This window comes from Dendroctonus ponderosae, unplaced genomic scaffold (assembly GCF_020466585.1).
Source record: "Dendroctonus ponderosae isolate FM_Combo_2020 unplaced genomic scaffold, Dpon_F_20191213v2 Dpon_F_20191213_2, whole genome shotgun sequence".
NCBI classification, from domain to species: Eukaryota; Metazoa; Arthropoda; class Insecta; order Coleoptera; family Curculionidae; genus Dendroctonus; species Dendroctonus ponderosae.
In genome coordinates this window covers 12,045,406-12,064,216 of record NW_026018165.1, presented here as the reverse complement: position 1 = coordinate 12,064,216, position 18,811 = coordinate 12,045,406, and the positions used below count along the sequence as shown (strand labels likewise).

At 34.5% G+C, this 18,811-nt stretch overlaps 2 protein-coding genes across 11 annotated transcripts; one reads left to right on the top strand and one right to left on the bottom strand.

Annotated features, from left to right (window-relative positions):
- The first annotated feature begins 1,169 nt into the window (after positions 1-1,169).
- On the top strand, positions 1,170-4,950 carry LOC109544495 (COP9 signalosome complex subunit 4). Its single transcript, XM_019914718.2, has 4 exons — positions 1,170-1,394; positions 1,454-1,533; positions 2,480-3,412; positions 4,740-4,950. Exons 1-4 carry the CDS (start codon positions 1,288-1,290, stop codon positions 4,871-4,873), a joined length of 1,254 nt encoding a protein of 417 aa, XP_019770277.1. The 5' UTR covers positions 1,170-1,287; the 3' UTR covers positions 4,874-4,950.
- LOC109544496 (voltage-dependent anion-selective channel) lies at positions 4,943-18,607 on the bottom strand. Of its 10 annotated transcripts, none has more exons than XM_019914721.2 (7): positions 18,332-18,607; positions 11,957-12,124; positions 11,659-11,822; positions 11,172-11,267; positions 9,416-9,643; positions 5,743-5,951; positions 5,199-5,362 (listed from the first exon to the last, which is right to left on the bottom strand). In XM_019914721.2, exons 1-7 carry the CDS (start codon positions 18,503-18,505, stop codon positions 5,271-5,273), a joined length of 1,131 nt encoding a protein of 376 aa, XP_019770280.1. In that variant the 5' UTR covers positions 18,506-18,607; the 3' UTR covers positions 5,199-5,270. The 10 variants fall into 10 exon arrangements, with proteins under 10 accessions (XP_019770282.1, XP_019770285.1, XP_019770280.1 ...); XM_019914719.2 differs by lacking the exons at positions 5,199-5,362; positions 5,743-5,951 and adding exons at positions 6,542-6,889; positions 7,771-8,057; XM_019914724.2 differs by lacking the exons at positions 5,199-5,362; positions 5,743-5,951; positions 18,332-18,607 and adding exons at positions 6,542-6,889; positions 7,771-8,057; positions 15,220-15,450.
- Positions 18,608-18,811: the final 204 nt, after the last annotated feature.

Here is an 18,811-nt window from a genome sequence, read left to right as displayed (position 1 = left end):
ATTTGCGTGGTTTTTTTTGAGTTACAAAATCCACTTGAACATGACGCTGCTTTTTTCGAAGTTTCTCAAGAACCATTCGGGCCACAGAATTCGTTTTTGCATCGTTGGATCGAGAATTGAAAAGTCGATTCCGTAGTAACAACGTGAGTGAGGAAGTTCGAGTAGTTTTGACCCAGGAAGCGAAATTTGAATATCAGACACTTAGGTGCAAGATTATGTCAAAATTCTATGTTTTCTGTCCCGTTTTTGCTCATATCTCGGAGGCAAAATGAGCAAGAACGCTCACTTGTACATCATTCTAGAGAGAAATAAATGGCATTTTTAGAAAGTGAACCATCGATAAGGAAATGTTAGCAGTTTTCTCAAAAAATGCTTGAATTCAAAAAGTTTTAGAGTTGCGTGGTTTTTTTTGAGTTGCAAAATCCACTTGAACATGACGCTGCTTTTTTCGAAGTTTCTCAAGAACCATTTGAGCCACAGAATTCGTTTTTGCATCGTTGGATAGAGAATTGAAAAGTCGATTCAGTAGTAACAATGTGAGTGAGGAAATTCCAAATGTGCAAATTTTTCCCTTAAGAATGAAATTTAAACCAAAATTCCACTTTCCATTAACATGGTTTTTGTATATAGTTTCGGAGAAGATTGAATTTGAAGTTAGAGAGACTTAAACTGCCACCCACATTGTTTGCACACTTATTTGTCCATAACTCTGCAACTGTTCGCAATATTTCAAAAACGAAAAATTGACCTGAATTGCCAGTATTCGCTAGAGTTCAGCTGTCTTGAAAAAAATCGACATTAGCAACGGTTTGGGGGAAAATGTACCCTGAATGTTGGCAACCGTTTGACTGTTCCATTTGCTCAAACCTTCACTATTTTTCCAGTAACTTCGATAAATGTGAAGATATTTGAAAAGTTTGAAAACCCCCAAAAAGCCCAAAGAACTAGGTGTAAAAACTATTCGGGCCTCAAATTGGATAGCGTCAACAACAAGGGAGTAAAACGAGTTCGAACTCAGAGTGTGAACCTTTTGACAAAAATTAAAAAGATCGCGAAACTCTGAGACAAAGTAAATGAGCTCCGAAATATCCCTTAAAACGGCAACAACGGATTTCGTGGCGATTTAGCTTCGTCTCTTTGGCTAGTTAATCACGATGTTGTCAGATTGAAGCATCACATAGCTGAAGAGGTCACACATAACCAAATATTTATCAATATCAAAATATCATCGATTTTGTGAATCTATCATTTACCCAAACAGTTGATCATTTTAAAACATTTATTGATATGTCCTCACTTTTTAAAATGTCGCTCAACTTTGCCCCTAATGACATCCGCGCAATATTACAAAATATTATTCAAAGCGGCGGCACACATAAAGAACAAGCTGAAAAGTAAGTATTTCTATATGAACAATTAGTTTCAGCCAATTGGTCCAATTATTTGATTCTAGGTATCGACAAGCTTTAGAATTAATTCACACTACTCGATCTAGTTGTTTGGTTGAAGAACTTCAGTGTTTTATTGAAGCAAGTAAGTCTGAAATAAGAATGAATGCATTTTTGCAACACAACCTGATATCAGACAGCACCAATACATCGGTGGCATATCAATTTGAAACGATCAGTTATAAATGACTGAAATATTTCGAAATCTTACAATGGCTATATCTGGGGAGCAAAAAAAGATAGAAAAGAACGCTGTGCACCGTTTTTATAATAAGTAAGAGAATCCAATGTGGGCATCATTGAATTTTCCTGTTCGGGTCATCATTACAAAGTTTCTGAACGATTTGTTGAGAGTGAGCTGTTGCTTGATAAGTCGATAAAGTTGGATTCATGGGAAACTGACCGAGAAGTTCAACTTGAGCTGCTTGCTCAAGTAGACTTCGCGCATTTTACTATAGATAGTACGTACTCGTATACTTATGGTATTATTTTAAGACTTTGCAGTACCTACTTAAAAACAGCAATTTTCAGAACCACAATGAAAAAATGAACTTCTCTGGTTTAAACTAACGAAATTTCAATAAATCGCTTAGGTGTGTTATGTTTTTTATACGGGAATTTTAAATGCTATCTTCTGAGAATAGAATTACAGGGTGTTGCGATCTAAATAATAAGCGAAGATCCGATTACTTTTTCACCCGACCTCTTATACTCAATCTGTAAGCAGCAGATTATTCAGCAAAGGAGATTTTTGCATAAAACGTTTTTCTGTATCTTTAGAAAATATCATATCATTGTAAAATTGACATTTCTTAAAAACGCTTATTTTGCGATCTTCAACGTGTTAAAAATAACGTACTTATTCAATTCTACGAATAATGAGACAAAATTTAACTTTAAAGGTAAATTAATATCATTGGCAATTAAATACAGGGTGTCCCGTAAGCACATGATCAAACGGGAACTGCGATATTTTTGCATCAAAAGAAGACGATCTGCAGAGCGAGAATTATTATATTTTGTCCTTTCAGTTGTTAATGAAAATGTAAGCCTGGTAATCTCAAGACAAATTCTCACCGAAATGAGTAGTTATTTAATGAGGCTTCCTGACGATGTATCAAAAGCAGTTTGTCACTACATGCTTGAAAAGGTCCAACCACGAGTAATTTCGTTTGAAGAGCAAGTTGCCAGTATTCGTCAACACTTGTCCGGCATTTACGAACGTCATCAACAGTGGAAAGAAGCAGCTCTAGTTTTAGTTGGAATTCCACTGGAGACTGGCCAGAAACAATATACTGTGGATTACAAGCTAGATACCTATTTGAAAATCGCCAGGTTATATCTTGAGGACGACGATCCGGTTCAGGCCGAAGCTTTTATAAATAGAGCATCATTGCTTCAAGCTGAGTCCAAAAACGAGCAACTGCAAATTTATTACAAGGTATGCTATGCTCGTGTATTGGATTATCGTCGGAAGTTCATTGAAGCTGCTCAACGGTACAACGAGTTATCCTTCCGGAGCATTGTCCATGAAGACGAACGCATGACCGCATTGAGGAATGCTCTTATATGCACAGTCCTGGCATCTGCTGGACAGCAAAGATCTAGAATGCTTGCAACCCTATTCAAGGATGAACGTTGTCAACAGTTACCTGCAGTGGCAATTTTGGAGAAAATGTACCTGGAAAGAATCATCCGTCGATCTGAATTGGAAGATTTCGAAGCTTTGCTTCAGCCACATCAGAAAGCAAAAACTGGAGACGGATCTACGATTTTAGACAGAGCAGTTATCGAGCACAACTTGCTGTCCGCTAGTAAGCTATACAATAACATCAGCTTTGAGGAACTAGGGGCCTTGCTGGAAATCAACCCCATGAAAGCAGAGAAAATCGCGAGCCAAATGATCACAGAGGGACGCATGTATGGTTATATTGACCAGATTGATTCGATCGTGTATTTCGAAAGTAAGTACATTTTATACATTTTCCTGCGTATTGTTTGCGTTTTAAGACGGATATAAATCCGGTTAAATAAGAAAAAATATTTTTGCAACGCAACAGTGATACAGTCATTGTGCTAGTATTTGTTTCCCAAAGTGCAAAAGGCAAAATCTTGTTCCCCTACTTAAAATTAAGAATTTGTAATTCAAAATAAGATTTTTTTCCATCAATAATCTGATTAGTAGGAAACTAATAAGCATCTCGCTAAATTTGTCTAACTTCCCGTCAACGCTCGTAATTTTTTTGAAATTAAAAAATTAAGATACTTTCAACAATGCAGTAAAATGCTTTCACCTAATATTCGCTTACTCATCGTAAAAAAATATCAATTTTTAGGTGTAGCGGAATAAGTTTTTATTTTGATTCAGTTTTGAGTCATAATTAACTAAATTATTGTGTAATCGAACAAACTATCTCGCATTAATGAGTTGTTGATCGTGAAACATTCCATTCAACGTTGCATGGTTTTCCTATATTTCCTAATATGGTTATATTATTGCTGAAAAAAAAACAGTTTTATCAGACGAGTTTCGCGGGCATTGTTTGGAATTGGTGAGCTTTTAGGCCGTCGTGGTTAATAATTTGTTCCCGACCTTTCGTAAACGTGAGTGGCTGCATCTTCAGAGGTGTTTCGCTCGAATGCTCACACTCGATGCATGCAATTTCGCATCAAACAAGCGAAGAAAATTGAGGTTTTTTTCTTCCACTATGTTCGCATATTTATACGATAAGGAAATGTGCAAACGTTTCATTTACCAAACAGTAATTATTGTCAATCATCAGACCTGATTAAGATGCTAAATTCTGATTCTTTTTGAAATGTTTTTTTCGAAATCTATCACTTTAGGTATAGAAACATAACATAGGTATATCATTTAAAAAAAAAATGTTTTTTAGATTATTGGACAATGTACAGAGAATTATCTTCAAAAAATCTACTTTCATCAATTAATATCTAGCAATAAAGTCATGAATTTTCAACATTGCATAATAATGCAGAAACAACTTTTCGACACAAACAGAAAATACAGGATCTTGGAATGCTACTGCCAAAATTTAAAATGTTCTCTATGAAGAGACTACAGTAATAAATATTAAATTAGAGCTATGCATTTGACCAAAATTATGGAAAATAAATAATTAGTAAATCGAAAACACTTATAGACGGGTATTCGAGAGACGATTTGTTATATTTCCACGCATAAAATCCGTTTTCACAATATTTATGAATCAACATAATAATAGGATACATTATGTAACTAGTTTGATGTTAAGTATTATGATTTTCTAGCACGAGAAACTCTACCTCAGTGGGACAAGCAGATCCAATCCTTATGCTATCAAGTCAACTCATTAATAGAGCAAATTTCTAAGGCCCATCCTGAATGGATTGGCAAAGTTATGGAAGATCAAATGGTGTCCTAAATTTATATATTATAAATATTACTTTCATTGTGTAAGTGTTTAATTGAGTTATGCAATAAAAAAACCATGCAAGTTTATTTGTTTTTCTTTATTAACAATAAGATTGAATGAACACTTGTCTGAAACGAATTACGCTTTATATAAAAATGTGTAGCTAGAGTTGAACGACACATAGTAAAATTGCCTTCTTCCCCAGGACTAACAAATACAACGAACGCAAGGGGTTACAAAAAGCTACACAGCTGGGCTTTAGAAATTGATAATTATCACACATAAAAAAACAAATCAGTGCTTTAATACTAACCGTTCCAGTAAAACAAAATTATATCTACATGAAGCGACTTTAATACGCTTGTGAATCTATTTATTTCAGATAATTTGGAACATGTGGTAAAATTTAAGCGTCTAATTCAAGAGCGAGACCGATTTTGTGGCCGCCTTGGTTGAAGTTCTTACCGTCGATTAAGGTAGAGAGTGTAAGAGTCACACCTGTAAAGATATTTAAATTAGTACATAATTGTGTATCCGTTAATCAACATCTTCCTTAATGTACTCCGTTGTTAATAATGGGCGAGTAGGGACTGACAATTGTCAGTACAGCTTTTGCTAAATTCGGACTAAAAATGGAAAATAATTTTCTATTGCTTGCTGCAATAAAACAGTTATCCATCAAAATTAACGACCCTCTAAAGTACATAAAAATGTTCTCCAAACGTTCCTTAAATAATTCAAGTGGATCAAAGAATTATACACATACTTTTTCCCAAAACATTTCGACTGAAGAACGATTACCGCCAAACCTCTAATCTACATAATCAAAATAGACTGCACTTTCGATTCTAAAGGTGAAGTATAAAATAAAGTCTTACCTTGACGCAAACGTTGTTGATATCCCAAACCTATTTGACTCTGATTGTTGACCTTCACGCGGAGAGAAGCTTCCTGGTCCAAGTCGTACTTGGCGCCAATTCCAAACTTGGTATTGCTGCTTCCAGAAGACCAATTCAAAGAAATACCAGTTTCCAATTGGGGGTTAAGCTTTTGATAGATAGAGCCACCAAAGTCTTGACCGTCATTCCTGGAAATAGCAAAACTTTCTTTCAAATACAGTTCTATTAAATCCAACATGAAAATTCTTACGTTTCAGGAGTAGGGGAAATATTGGGTCAGGTGGGGACTTACAACTGGGAACATTAATCTCAATGTAGCATTATTAACCTATGCTGAAGGGACATAATAATAATGTATAAACTAAGACCCAAATGCATATATTACAAGACATCTAAACATCGCGTTCTTGAAAACAAGTGAAATCAACAGAATAATTTAGAAAACAAGATGAAAACGGACTACAAACTAAGCTTGAAAAAAAATTCAAGTTTTAAAATTGCAAAAAAGATTATATATGACCTTTTTTATTTCCCTGCAATTTTCTGTAGAAATTTTGATAGAGTTAGAATTATTTGTGTTCAAATAATTTATTTAATTATATCGATTAATTATACTTCTTCGATAACAATTTCAGAATCATGCGATGATATCGGTGCGTGAGTTATTATATTAATCCCAGTCGAGTTCTAGCAAGTTAAATCATTCAGTTCAAGGCAATATGAACAGCTGGACAGTTGTTTCACACCTACATTGAGCATAAATGCAAATAAAAAATAGTTTATTGACAAAAAAACAGCGATATATTTTGTGGTAGTAAGGTACATTGTACTTAGGGTGACGTATATAGAAGCAATTTATTCAACCTCCCCACAATAGTTGATGGACTTGAATCACTGTTACGAATACGTAACTTGATTTGGTTTCAAAATTTCAGTAGATGTGTAAAAATAAGGAAGAGAGTAAAAACTTAGAGGTATATAACCAAAAAATACAGATCTTCTATACGGTGACATTTCTAAAGGCGCGATATTCAGGCTTCCAGTTCTAACGCAAACCCGAGTTTATGATCGCCTGCTTGATCTAAATTTTTGCCGTCAATTAAAGCAGACAACCATATTGTTACACCTAAAACAGAAGAAAAACATTGGGTAATTTGCATCAGCATTTCAATCGAAGTGATTTAATTGTGTACAACAAATTAAATTTACGAAATTAATTTACTAATAATATACAGAAAGTTGATCAATACGTTTAGGTACTTACACAGGGGGGATTGAAAATTTTACTTTCATTGGTAATCGCACTAGTTTTATGAATCAACTGCAAATGCATGTGTCTTATCATCTACCTATGTGATTGTTGGTAAGGATGTATGTATGATCCGGGCCAAATTTCCGTTCATTACTCCTTTGTGGGAACAAAGGCTTGTACTTATTTATGTGATTATGTACCTTGATTTGATTGATTGATCGCTCAAAAACGGTGCATATGCGCACAAGATTAAATTGATAAAAATTTGTCAATTTTTCCCCTTGTATACCTTATATCTATATGTGTCTAAATCATGATCACATTGTAAATACAGGGTGATTCAAACTTGCCTTCATTCCTCTGGGGGTTTTGGTCCAGAGTGTTTAGGGTGTACAGGAAAAGTAGTAAAAAAATAATTCCTATCAAAAACTGAAACAATTGCAAAAACTAAATCAGAAAATCGGCAACAATGTTTTTCGAGATAATCTGCCTCATTAACATTGCGTAAATACCTGTTGCTTCTTACATATCAAGAGCTCCGGTGAAAATGAAATATTGTTTACCTCCTTAAACAGTTATGGCTCAATGCCATGGCCCTATCACCCTGTATATTATAAAAAAGTCTTCCGCTCAAAGACTTCTTTCTAATGTATTTAGTCTCACTGAAGGTTACATTTCAGTTAGTACACTAATCATACAGAATGTTGTTTGCTTGAGTTTTACTTTGAGTTATAGGATAAGTATATATTTCTTACCTTCTCGTAGACGCTGTTGGTAACCTAGGCCTATCTGTCTGTTACTGTTCACCTTAAACCGAAGCGACGCGTCCGGATCGAGCTGATATTGCGCTCCAACCCCAAAAAGTGTCTTACTACCACCATTATCCCCATCGCCACTGTTTTCTTTGTCGTCACTTTCACCACCACCGTTAAACCAGTCTACCATTATACCATACTCAAGTTTTGCATTTACGGCTTGGTAAATGGATCCACCGTAGTGGGCTTCTCCGCTTTGATCATCTGCATCGTTGCCGATCCAATCGCTAGATAAGTCGAAACAGGGTAACCAAACGAATTCTTTTATAAACACGTTGACTCCTTATTTTATCGGACACCCTTTTTTAACGAAAGTAATGTAATGGTCCAATTTTTGAAGATCCAGATAAATCGCGTTACGTTTGGTGGAGTAGAACTATTCGATTCAAATAGTAGTGTTGTCAAACATCTTTGATTTCGTATCCATACATATAAAACTGAACTTCTAATCTAATCTAATTACTAATCCAGTTACGATACAGACAAAATCAAAAATAATCATTTTAATTGCAAGGCATGCTTATTGCAGTTAATAAATGTCGATTTTTTGGCAAACTTTAACATCTGGTTTTTAAATAAGGATTTTCGAATGTAGTTCTTACAGCAAACTCATATTATGTTCAATTCTCCATTGTCCTCTAAAATGTTTGCTCTGAAATCTAACTGCCCAAAATGAACGTATGCAACAAATCATTCCAAATTTCAAAACGCTTCCGTTATATGCAACAACTGATCTTATTTACAAGTTTAACAAAAAGCTAAATAATGTAAGAACAGTTACTTCGTAAGTAGAAAATATATAAATTGTTGGTAACATGATTTAGTAAAAATATTCCAACCGATCATAAACAGGTAAGTACCAAGAAAGTTTTAAGACATTGTTAGATAATCTTGATGTAACATTAACAAAATCAGCAAAACATAAACAATAATTCTCAGATCGACGAGGGTGGTCCGATAAGTACTGAGCCTACAAAAGAAAACCGAAAATTTTGGATAGGTGGCGATTTATTTCTCAACATAGACTCCTTTTAATTAGATACACTTAATCCAGCCAGGCTCCAACTTCTTCAACCCATCTGAAACATACGTTTCCTCGAGGTCTGCATATAAAAGTCAAGTACTTATCGGACGGTCCTCGTAACAAAATCCCCTTACAAAGGCCCGCTATACACTCGATTCATGAACAGCACAAATCAGGGCTTGAAAGCTCAAGCCAATTCTCGCTTCATGGCATTTTCCGTTCTAAGCAAATTTGATAAATTTGCTACAGAGTTCACAAAGAGTTAGGATAATTAGAATACTACATGAGCAACGTTTGCAGAGTGTTCAGTATTTTCCGATGGACTAGTGTCGATAATTCACAACAGAGAATTATCAACAAAATCATGGATTTCATAATAATAAACTGGCTGCTACCAGTTCGGTCACAAATCGGCACTTACGTGTGTAATTGTATGCAACACAACTTTTCATTCTCTCAGCCAAAATAACATTTTCAGAATTTCAGTATAACATTTTGTTTCAACTCCTAGTTATGACCATTTCAAATAGTGAGAAAGAACAAAACAAACTATATACTTACACATTCGAATGCAGAGTAAAGTCTCCCGATGTGAAACCAAGGGCAAAGTTACTTTTCGTCAATTTCTTGTTGTTAACATCATAACCAGCAAGGTATCCGGCCAGCCAACCTTGGTATCCAACGACGGCAGAAGCGGAAACAATTGGTCCGTCAGCTCTGAAGTCTGAATCAGCATTGATGGCCACTTGCTTGTTCACGTAAGCAGCTTTCACGTTGCCAGTTTTTTGTCTGTAAAAATAATAAATTAAAAATGAGTTTTATGTTTAAATTAGTATCAACACCAATGAAATACGACCAGCTTTACAAGTTTTTTTTTTTCAAATAAATTTTAAACTTCTATGAACTAATTAATGAAAGAATGATTCCCTCTCCAACCAAATGTCCAATTATAGATGCATTGATGAAACAACACAAATAAGCTAAATTTATTTTACATGAAATTGTTATTAGGTATGTAATTTAAAATTTTGAAGCTGACTGACGTACGACCATAATTAAACAAACTTTTTCAGAAACCACCCTTCCACGAGTTAGAAAAACCACAAAGTAATTAACTTGTCCTTAATTGTTAAAGGATGTCATCAAATATTTTTAATCATGAGTATTGTAGACTTTACAACGGCAAAAACAAGTCACTTTCATTAATTATAAACGTTAGATTTATTAATATTCAGGATATTACTTTATAAATAGTATCAGCTACCGACAAAATCAAAGGAGTTCGCCATATTTTGCTTATATATGATGTAACATCAAATTAGCCAGAACCAAAATATCAAACTTAGAAACTGTTCCGATATCTAGATATGTCTTTTTTTTCAAGACATTGAGTTAGTAGTAAACTAGCGCAGTTACTTAGTTCTTTTGGAGTATTGTATACGGATGACGACACGACGAGTTTGAATCGTAACTAATAAAATTTCTTGCCGTTTTATAAAAAATTTAAAATTTGCACCATAAAGTACTATCAACTGATTTGATAAAAATATATTAAAACCTTTAAACATCAATTTCTATTTCAATAAGATAAAAATACTTAATATGCATAGAGAAATTGGCCGAATCAATAAACTCCACTTGTTTGAAATGATAAGATATCAAGTGGCACGACACGCAGTGCCTCCAAATGGCCTCCTTTTACACTCCCCATTAAAAATGTTAGTTTGGGATTAAGTAATTTGCAGAAAACATGCCTCTGAAATATTTATTAACGTTATCCAAATTTAATTTTCATGACTTTTCGAAAGGTCGTTAAAACTCATATAATTATTCGAAAACCATGGTATCAAATAAAAATTTCAAATGTAATGTGGTTACTACAACTTACATAACCGGGTGTTAGAAGTCATTGAAAATTGAGAACACAACTAGATGTTAATTTCCATGGTCGTAAAATAAAATTACTTAAAATTATTTTTGAAAAGCATATAATTTTTGTTCGTTAGTGCAATGTTTCGATGTCTCGGTGATTCTCGAATTTGAACCAGTCTGTACATATCATGCAAACCATGCGACATTAAAAATCACAATAATAACTCACTATAACTTTAGACTGTACAATCCCTTAAAATACCCGTTGGAAAAAGCCCGAATATTATAAGCTGTAATGTGAATGAGAAATAGCTTAAACAGAGACGCCACCAGCATATTCAAGATGTTCCAACCAAGTGCCAGTAACAATACAACATATGGTTAGTTTTTGACAATACGCGAAGCCGAGGTGATATAATTTTAAAATGTACGATACCACACATACAGGGGTCTCCAAAGAGCGTTCGTCTTAAGTTTGCCCCAATCTTGCTCAGTATTAAATTCCACATTAACATTAGAATCTTGAATATGATACTGTCCTCTGTAAAGCAATTCATAACTAGTAAGTTAACGAATAATTCGTTATTACATTTCGTAATTTATTTTTAAAGATATTTTAGGTAATTTCTAGCTAATTTTTGAGGAAAAAAATAATGTCAGATAAGCAAACGTCCTTCGGTCGAGAAAGATAAATTTACAATGATTTTCAAACGTAAAACTTTCGATGCATAAAAGCATCTGCAACGAGTATTAATAAGTACTGCAAGATTTTAATTAATAAAACAATTATTAGCATAATGTTGGGTTTGATAAAATGTTTTGAGATATTAGGCCATATATTTTTAAAGCTGATATAATATTTGCAAGAATAACCTGCGTAGAGAAATTTGAACAAAAACCTATGTTATGTATGTTATGTATATGTTACTCACCCGGTTTGTGGGGCAAAGTTCAGTGCAGAAGACAGTTTTAATCCAGGAACCAATTGGTCCTGTACGGCCATTTCAGTGCTCAACGTATTGTCTGTGGTCCATTTCTCAGTAAATGTTAGCCCATAGTCTTTCACTTTGTATTTGGTTTCCAAAGAGCCAGCAACCTAGACAAACGAAGGAAAACACTATTTAAAAAGCCATAAATAAAATAATTCTACCTGCCTCTTCTAAGATTTTTGTTAATTTACTGTTTAAAATAATAGTGACAACGAGTGATCATGTTATTTATGATTCTTACCTTTCCAGACTCTTGATTGGAAGACCCACCAGTGGCAAATTCAACACCTGAGGCGGATTTGGTTTTGATGTCTAACTTGACTAGGCCAAAGTGATAGCCCTTGTTGAAAACATCTTGGGCTTTTTTTCCAAGGTCAGAGTATGGTGGTGGAGCCATTTCTTCTGGGATCTGTAAAGATGCGAAAATAGTTTAATACCTAGAATTCAGTTACTTAAAAATAATAGATAGTCTAACAACTTTTGACTCTTACGGCGTTGCTTAAGTGCGTATTAATTTTGTTTTTACTAGATTATAATGTTTCTTAACTAAGTTTAATAAACAATAAAAGCATTAGATCTAAGAAGGAAACACTGCAAACGGAAAGATTTGCTAACAAAAATGGAAAATAAATTACACATTACTTCGACTCTTCGATCTTCACTATTCAGTAAGTGTCGGCAATAATTTATAAAACATTTACAGTATCTTAACTATAAGTTTCTTTCTTACTGTATCAGAAACATCAGCGAGTTTTCTAAAACGAAGACAAAACAAGAAGAAAATGGCAAATTTGAACTTATACTCATTAATGGAGGAAATAGTAAAGTAATTGTTATCAGTCGATAAGTAGGAAAACATAGATTAGAACTTTGACCATAGTTACTTGAAATATGTAATAATAATTGCAATTAGCAATGTATTATTTAAAAACCTAGTAATTGCTTGTATTCAAAAAGGTCGGCATATACTTGTAAGTGTTTTATACCTACCATTTGCCAAGTTTAAAATTAACCACTTAAAACATTGAAAGTAGATTGCCAATAAACTAGGAGACTAGAAAAACATATTTTTAACATTCTCGTTGAAAATATGGTATATTCCAGAGGAACGGGCAAATAATGTAATACATACATCCGAGAGAATTTTTTTTTTTCAAAAATGTCCCAACAAACAAATAACATCTTTCTAGTAAAATTTATAAATTCTGAACTATTTTACATTAGATTTCGATACATACATATTTGCGACAACTGTGCACGTTGATTACTAAATAGTTTTGTGTGGCGTTTATCGTTTCTTATTGAGAATGAGTTCGTATTTAGATACTGTGAATCAGATGATACAGATTTCAAAAAATATGTAAATATTTGAATACTTTTAGCTAAATGGACGAACCGACTTTTATCGGCATACCGCGTGATTATTTACCAGAAGTCAAACAAGGCATGTGCCATTTTATTTGTCCAGCTCACACTGGATGCGAGAAGTAAATAATGAGCACTATTATATGTTAATGTGTGCAAAATGTCTAAATTTGACCTTTTAAGCTGTTCCTTTTTAATGTTCTAGAAAATTAGCGTCGACACTGACGTGGTTGAACAATTCAACAAATAAAAAATCAAAACAAATGTAATTTAAATGCCACCGCAGAGTTTTTTAGAACAATTGAAGGTTTTTAGGCATTAACAAATAGTTAATATATCAGAAATGTATATCAATGCGACCCCATTTTCAAAGACAGTAGTTAGTGGATGCAGGTAAATTCGTAGCGCTCTAAATAATCCAATAGCATAAGATACAAGAACCTGTTACAGCTTGATAAATATCTAGGTGTAATACGTGAATGAGGTTTCAGTATACATTATATAATTAGGCATTATATTACACACAATATGTCAATTATACATAATAATAAACAGCTGATGTTTCGTTAAATAAATACTCTTTTATGCTATTACACAGTGAAGTTACAGTAGGTAATAGTTATGCGGTAATGTAAAATAACTCAAAGAAAAAGTAAAACATTTGAAAAAACACGACACAAGCTTGCTCCTTATTATTGATTATTGATTAATGAAGGAAATTAAAAATGGTAAGCTTGCTACAAACACATGAAAAGCAAGAAAAATGTAGTTGTTCCAAAAAATTTGGTCATTCAGACAATCAAGTATGATGAGAAAAACATGTATAGAATATTAACCAATAATATATGTTTGTGTGTTATCCACGGCAACTATATTACAAATTTCACGTTAATATTACGTATGTTTTCAGTATATTCTTCAGAGATCTTTACAGGGCTTCTAGTACACTAACTCCACTAAATTTCAAGAATTATTTATACGAATGAATTCAAGTAATTGAACATGCCGCTAAATCAAAAATACTAATATGTACTGTATTGCCTATTAATTGCTTCTTTACAGTACAGTGCGCCTGCGCAATCTGCCTACGGATTTCTACGGATTTTTCAGAAGCAATATACGAAATTTGGTAAGAAAAAGTTGGCATCCCTGCAGATAATCCGCCAGCTCACTATCGACATTCTATCGACGCGCTGAATACCTCAATCATTTGACGTCGTTAGAAAAGATGCTCAAACTTTTACAAAAAACATAACTATTATGCATCTTTCGCATGTGAAATTTTGAATTGATGATACCTAAAACACGATTGAGCAGCAAATAACACCGGACAATCTCATTTTCCTGCATAAATGAGTGATTTTGAAAAAGCGAATTTCAAAAGTTTGTGAGTTCTTTTGCTTAATTTATGGACCACCCACGCAATTTTTTCGCTGAAAGTGCTTAATTTGAAGTGTTCTTCAAGATAAGAAGGGAAAAACTACAAATTCGAAAAGACTCAAACGACAGGATCACCAGACTGACGATATTTTGCACTAAAGAAATTAAAGTTAAAGTTGTAAAAATTAAGATAAGATTTACAAGCCACGCCTAATCCAGCCTGCATCCTTAGAATTTTGATTTATTAAGCGAGTTGTCAGCTAAAAATCTAATTTCAATCAAACGTTTATCTTAATTGGGAACTACGCTCCATCTCACGATGAACGACAAAAGTAACGTCACTAAGGTCATGGCAGGTCACATGGATCGAAAACATGGCGAATTTTTTCGGATAATTCGTATTCGGCTTGATTAAAAAACCGAACTGATAATAAATGAATACGCCCAAGCAATACGTTTATCGAAAGAACAGATATTCACCTTTTGACAAACTATTTTAAGGAAATGGAGAAAATCAACCTGGATTCTTCATTCTTACATAATCAACGATCTGATTAGTCGCCCAATTGTGTCACTTCCAGGTAGAATAAGAGGGCAAATCAATTTCCAAACCAACCATACCCTACTAACGACTCGGAAACGAATTCGCCTGCTTTTGATAACTTTGCAATAAAACAATTGAGTAGATATTGAATTTGACCCCAGCTCATTGAATGCCGTGGTACCGTTACGAGTGGAAATATGCGAATTAAGACCTACCTTAAGCTCGAAGTACTTCTAGAACTGAATAGCAATTAAGGTCTGATGAACAGCCCCAAACTAACAAAATTCACAGGACAAATTCTAGATTTTTAAATTCTGATTACCACCCGGGCCGGTGACGTTTCAGCTGCTTGGTTAGAAGTTGCAAACTAGACTAAATCAGCGGGTGTTGCCGGATTTCGCATCGTATCGTCCGGACAGTTTTTATTTTACCGTTTTATAACAGAATCAAATTGCGGTGAATGAGCACTAGTTTGATCTTACTGATTTAACTGATTTGTTCATGTACAGCTCAAAACATCATTAGTCATAAGATAATAATGTTATTTATCCACGACTCTAAGACTATTCTCATTATTAATTGTACTCGAAAATATGGAAATATAAAGTAGCAGGATATGCATGATACAATGAATACAAGGTAGGATCTTGCGTCGATTTGCGTGACGTCAGTGGAAATCACTACCGGGCGTGCTTTTTTTCTGTCTGCTAAATGTGATTAAATATAGCTTATTTAGTCTTTGTCACATTTAATTATTTTTTTATAAATCTTCCTTATAATTAAAAGATGCTTTGCAGCAGATTTTAGACTTGAAAACGTAAGATTATTGCAAAATTTCATGTTTTCCGTCCCGTTTAGGACCATCGCTAAGGAAATGTTGCAGTTTTCTGAAAAAATGCTTGAATTCAAGAAGTTTTAGATTTGCGTGATTTTTTTTTGAGTTGCAAAATCCACTTGAACATGACGCTACTTTTTTCGAGGTTGCTCAAGAACCCTTTGAGCCACAGAATTCGTTTTGGCATCGTTGGATAGAGAATTGAAAAGTCGATTCAGTCGACACAACGTGAGTGAGGAACTTCGAGTAGTTTTGACCCAGAAAGCGAAATTTGAATATCAAACACTTAGGTGCAAGATTATGCCAAAATTTCATGTTTTCCGTCCCCTTTTTGCTCGTATCTCGGAGGCAGAATGAGCAAGAACGCTCATTTGTACATCATTCTAGACAGCAATAAATGGCCTTTTAGAAAGTGAACGATGGATGGGGAAATGTTGACAGTTTTCTCAAAAAAGGCTTGAATTCAAGCAGTTTCCGACCTTAACTAACATAACCGACACTTAAAAGTAGCAAACAATCTAGAGTACACTTTCCAACTACCAAACGCAAATACTCAGTTTTGTCTACAAAATTCCCAAAGATGCCCAAACGCATTGACCCCATGATGCAATGAATTCATTGTACGACAATGAATTCATTGTATGATACAATCAATTCATTGTATGAACAGTGCATTCAATCATTGTGATACAATTAATTCATTATTTCGTTTGGCTCAACCCGATTTCTCAAATGACACTCTGGCAACACAGTACGCTAAAACGCTGAAAATCAGAGATTTTGTAAAGAATTATTTTGGGTATTTTTCTTCCCAATAAGCCCAAATCAAGTCCCAAACGCGATTTTCAAAGCACTGAGCTACAATCCTGCTCTTCATATAACCGTCCATTTTTGAACTATTGCGTTTTGAACTCAGTGAAAATCTGTCTAGGTTACATGCATTTTAAATGGGCTGTTTACTTTACCAAAGTGGTAACCAGTGACGTCATGTGCGCACGAAAATCGAATTTTCGACCGATTAATATCCTACCTTGTATTCATTGTATCACATGGGTAAGACTATCAATATTTAGATTGACACAGCGATACCGATACGGTTTGCCGTGTCAATACACCGTGTCATGCGTAAACTAACACCGCCACAATACACATCTATCGTATTATAAATGCTGTGTCCCATGCATCCGTTTATACGATGGTACGATGATACGAAAGTGTTTCTATTGGTTGGAGATACTTTCGTATCGTCGTACCATCGTATAAACGGATGCATGGGACACAGCATTTATAATACGATAGATGTGTATTGTGGCGGTGTCGGATGACTGTATTATGCATTGCGCTCCTTTTTGCTTATTTATCAGAATCATATTAAGCTGGAGCACTGGATAGAGGAGTAAATGACTCTTTGAAGAGGCAAAGAAGTGTAGATATAAATTTTGCTCGGTTTTTTCTTCACTTGGGCAATTGGGTAAACAGTGGATTTTCAGGAGTTGACGCACACTAATAGATACGAATACGAATGATGCACACTATTTTTTTCTTTAATAAATTGGGTAGCTTGCAGGTACCCACGTTACGTGCAAAAATTAACAAAATTATTTTTTTGCAAAACATGCATCTTCCTTAGCTATTGATCTCTGAGTAATTTCGCTGAAACATCTTTATGCGTTTTAAAGAAATTTATGATTTTGCATTTTTTAAATTCAACACCCTATAACTCAGTAACGAAGCATTTTATTTGTGAGCTATCGTTTATATAGCAAACTAGGGGTATTTTCCGAAGTAGAATACATTAAAATAATGCCCCTCCTGCATGAAACACCTTGTATATTGCAATAAAAGGGAACTATCGATCGCCACTTCCTTGTTTTAATATCGCTGTGGTCTATTTGTCTATTTTTTTTAATAACTAATATACAATTACAAACGGTACTAACTGAACACAAATTTTCATTGCGTTCGCGACGCATAGACCACATCAAACGGTGTAACCTCGCATCACAGGCTCATGCGGTTCGAACGGATCATGTGTGAGGAAAAGTTTCTCAAAATCATATATGTAATACTATTGTGTGTGGAATTCAATGGAAAAAATTGTGAGTAGTCGGTGTATGGAAATATTTTTCACCCATAAAAAGAGCAAGTGCATATTAGCGATACCGTTGTGTACTTATCGTTGTCTGCCAATCGATTGAATTCGCCACATCCTCGTGATCAACTAGCTACCGCTTATTGGTTGAAAAAATTATGCAACGGTGCAGATTATTATTGTGCTAGGCCGTTTTGATTTCGGTCAAATTCGAACATATTACATATATGCTCAAAATATTGTTTATTCGGAACGGCGTGCGCGTTCGGATTGGCGTTTGGATCTGTACCCGGCTTAATGCGCGATTCGTACAATAATTTTGGCTATCAATTTATATTAAGATGAAATGTGTAGCAAAAATGTTATACATTAGGTAAATGCAAAGTAGGAATTATCTTACCAAAGGCGGTGGCGTGGCTTCAGCAGACTTTTTCCCGCCGAACAATCCGAAACCTTTTCCGCATTCCACCTGGCGAACCTCTGCATGTGCCGAATCAATTTTTCCGCTCGCATCAGATAAGCGGGGACAGCTGTATAACTTTTCTTCAATTGGAGGTTTACATGGATTCTCCATTATTAGAAAAATGAGTTTCTCTCTAACTAATATTTTGACAAATCCATCCTAAATTTTGACAACACTAGTCGATTGTTTAAATAGCGTGGATATGGTGCACAGCTTCAGGTTAAATTTGAAATGTACTGCAAACTATTTTGCCAATTTCGACAATTATTATATGCGTATATTATTGATAATATTTGCAAAGCAAATGATGCTGGAGACCTTGAAAATGGGAAACGCCTAAAATTCACTGTTGATTTTGAAATTGCTAGGGACTTTGACGTTCCAGTCAGGCACATTTCAGGTTGGTGGTTTTTATGT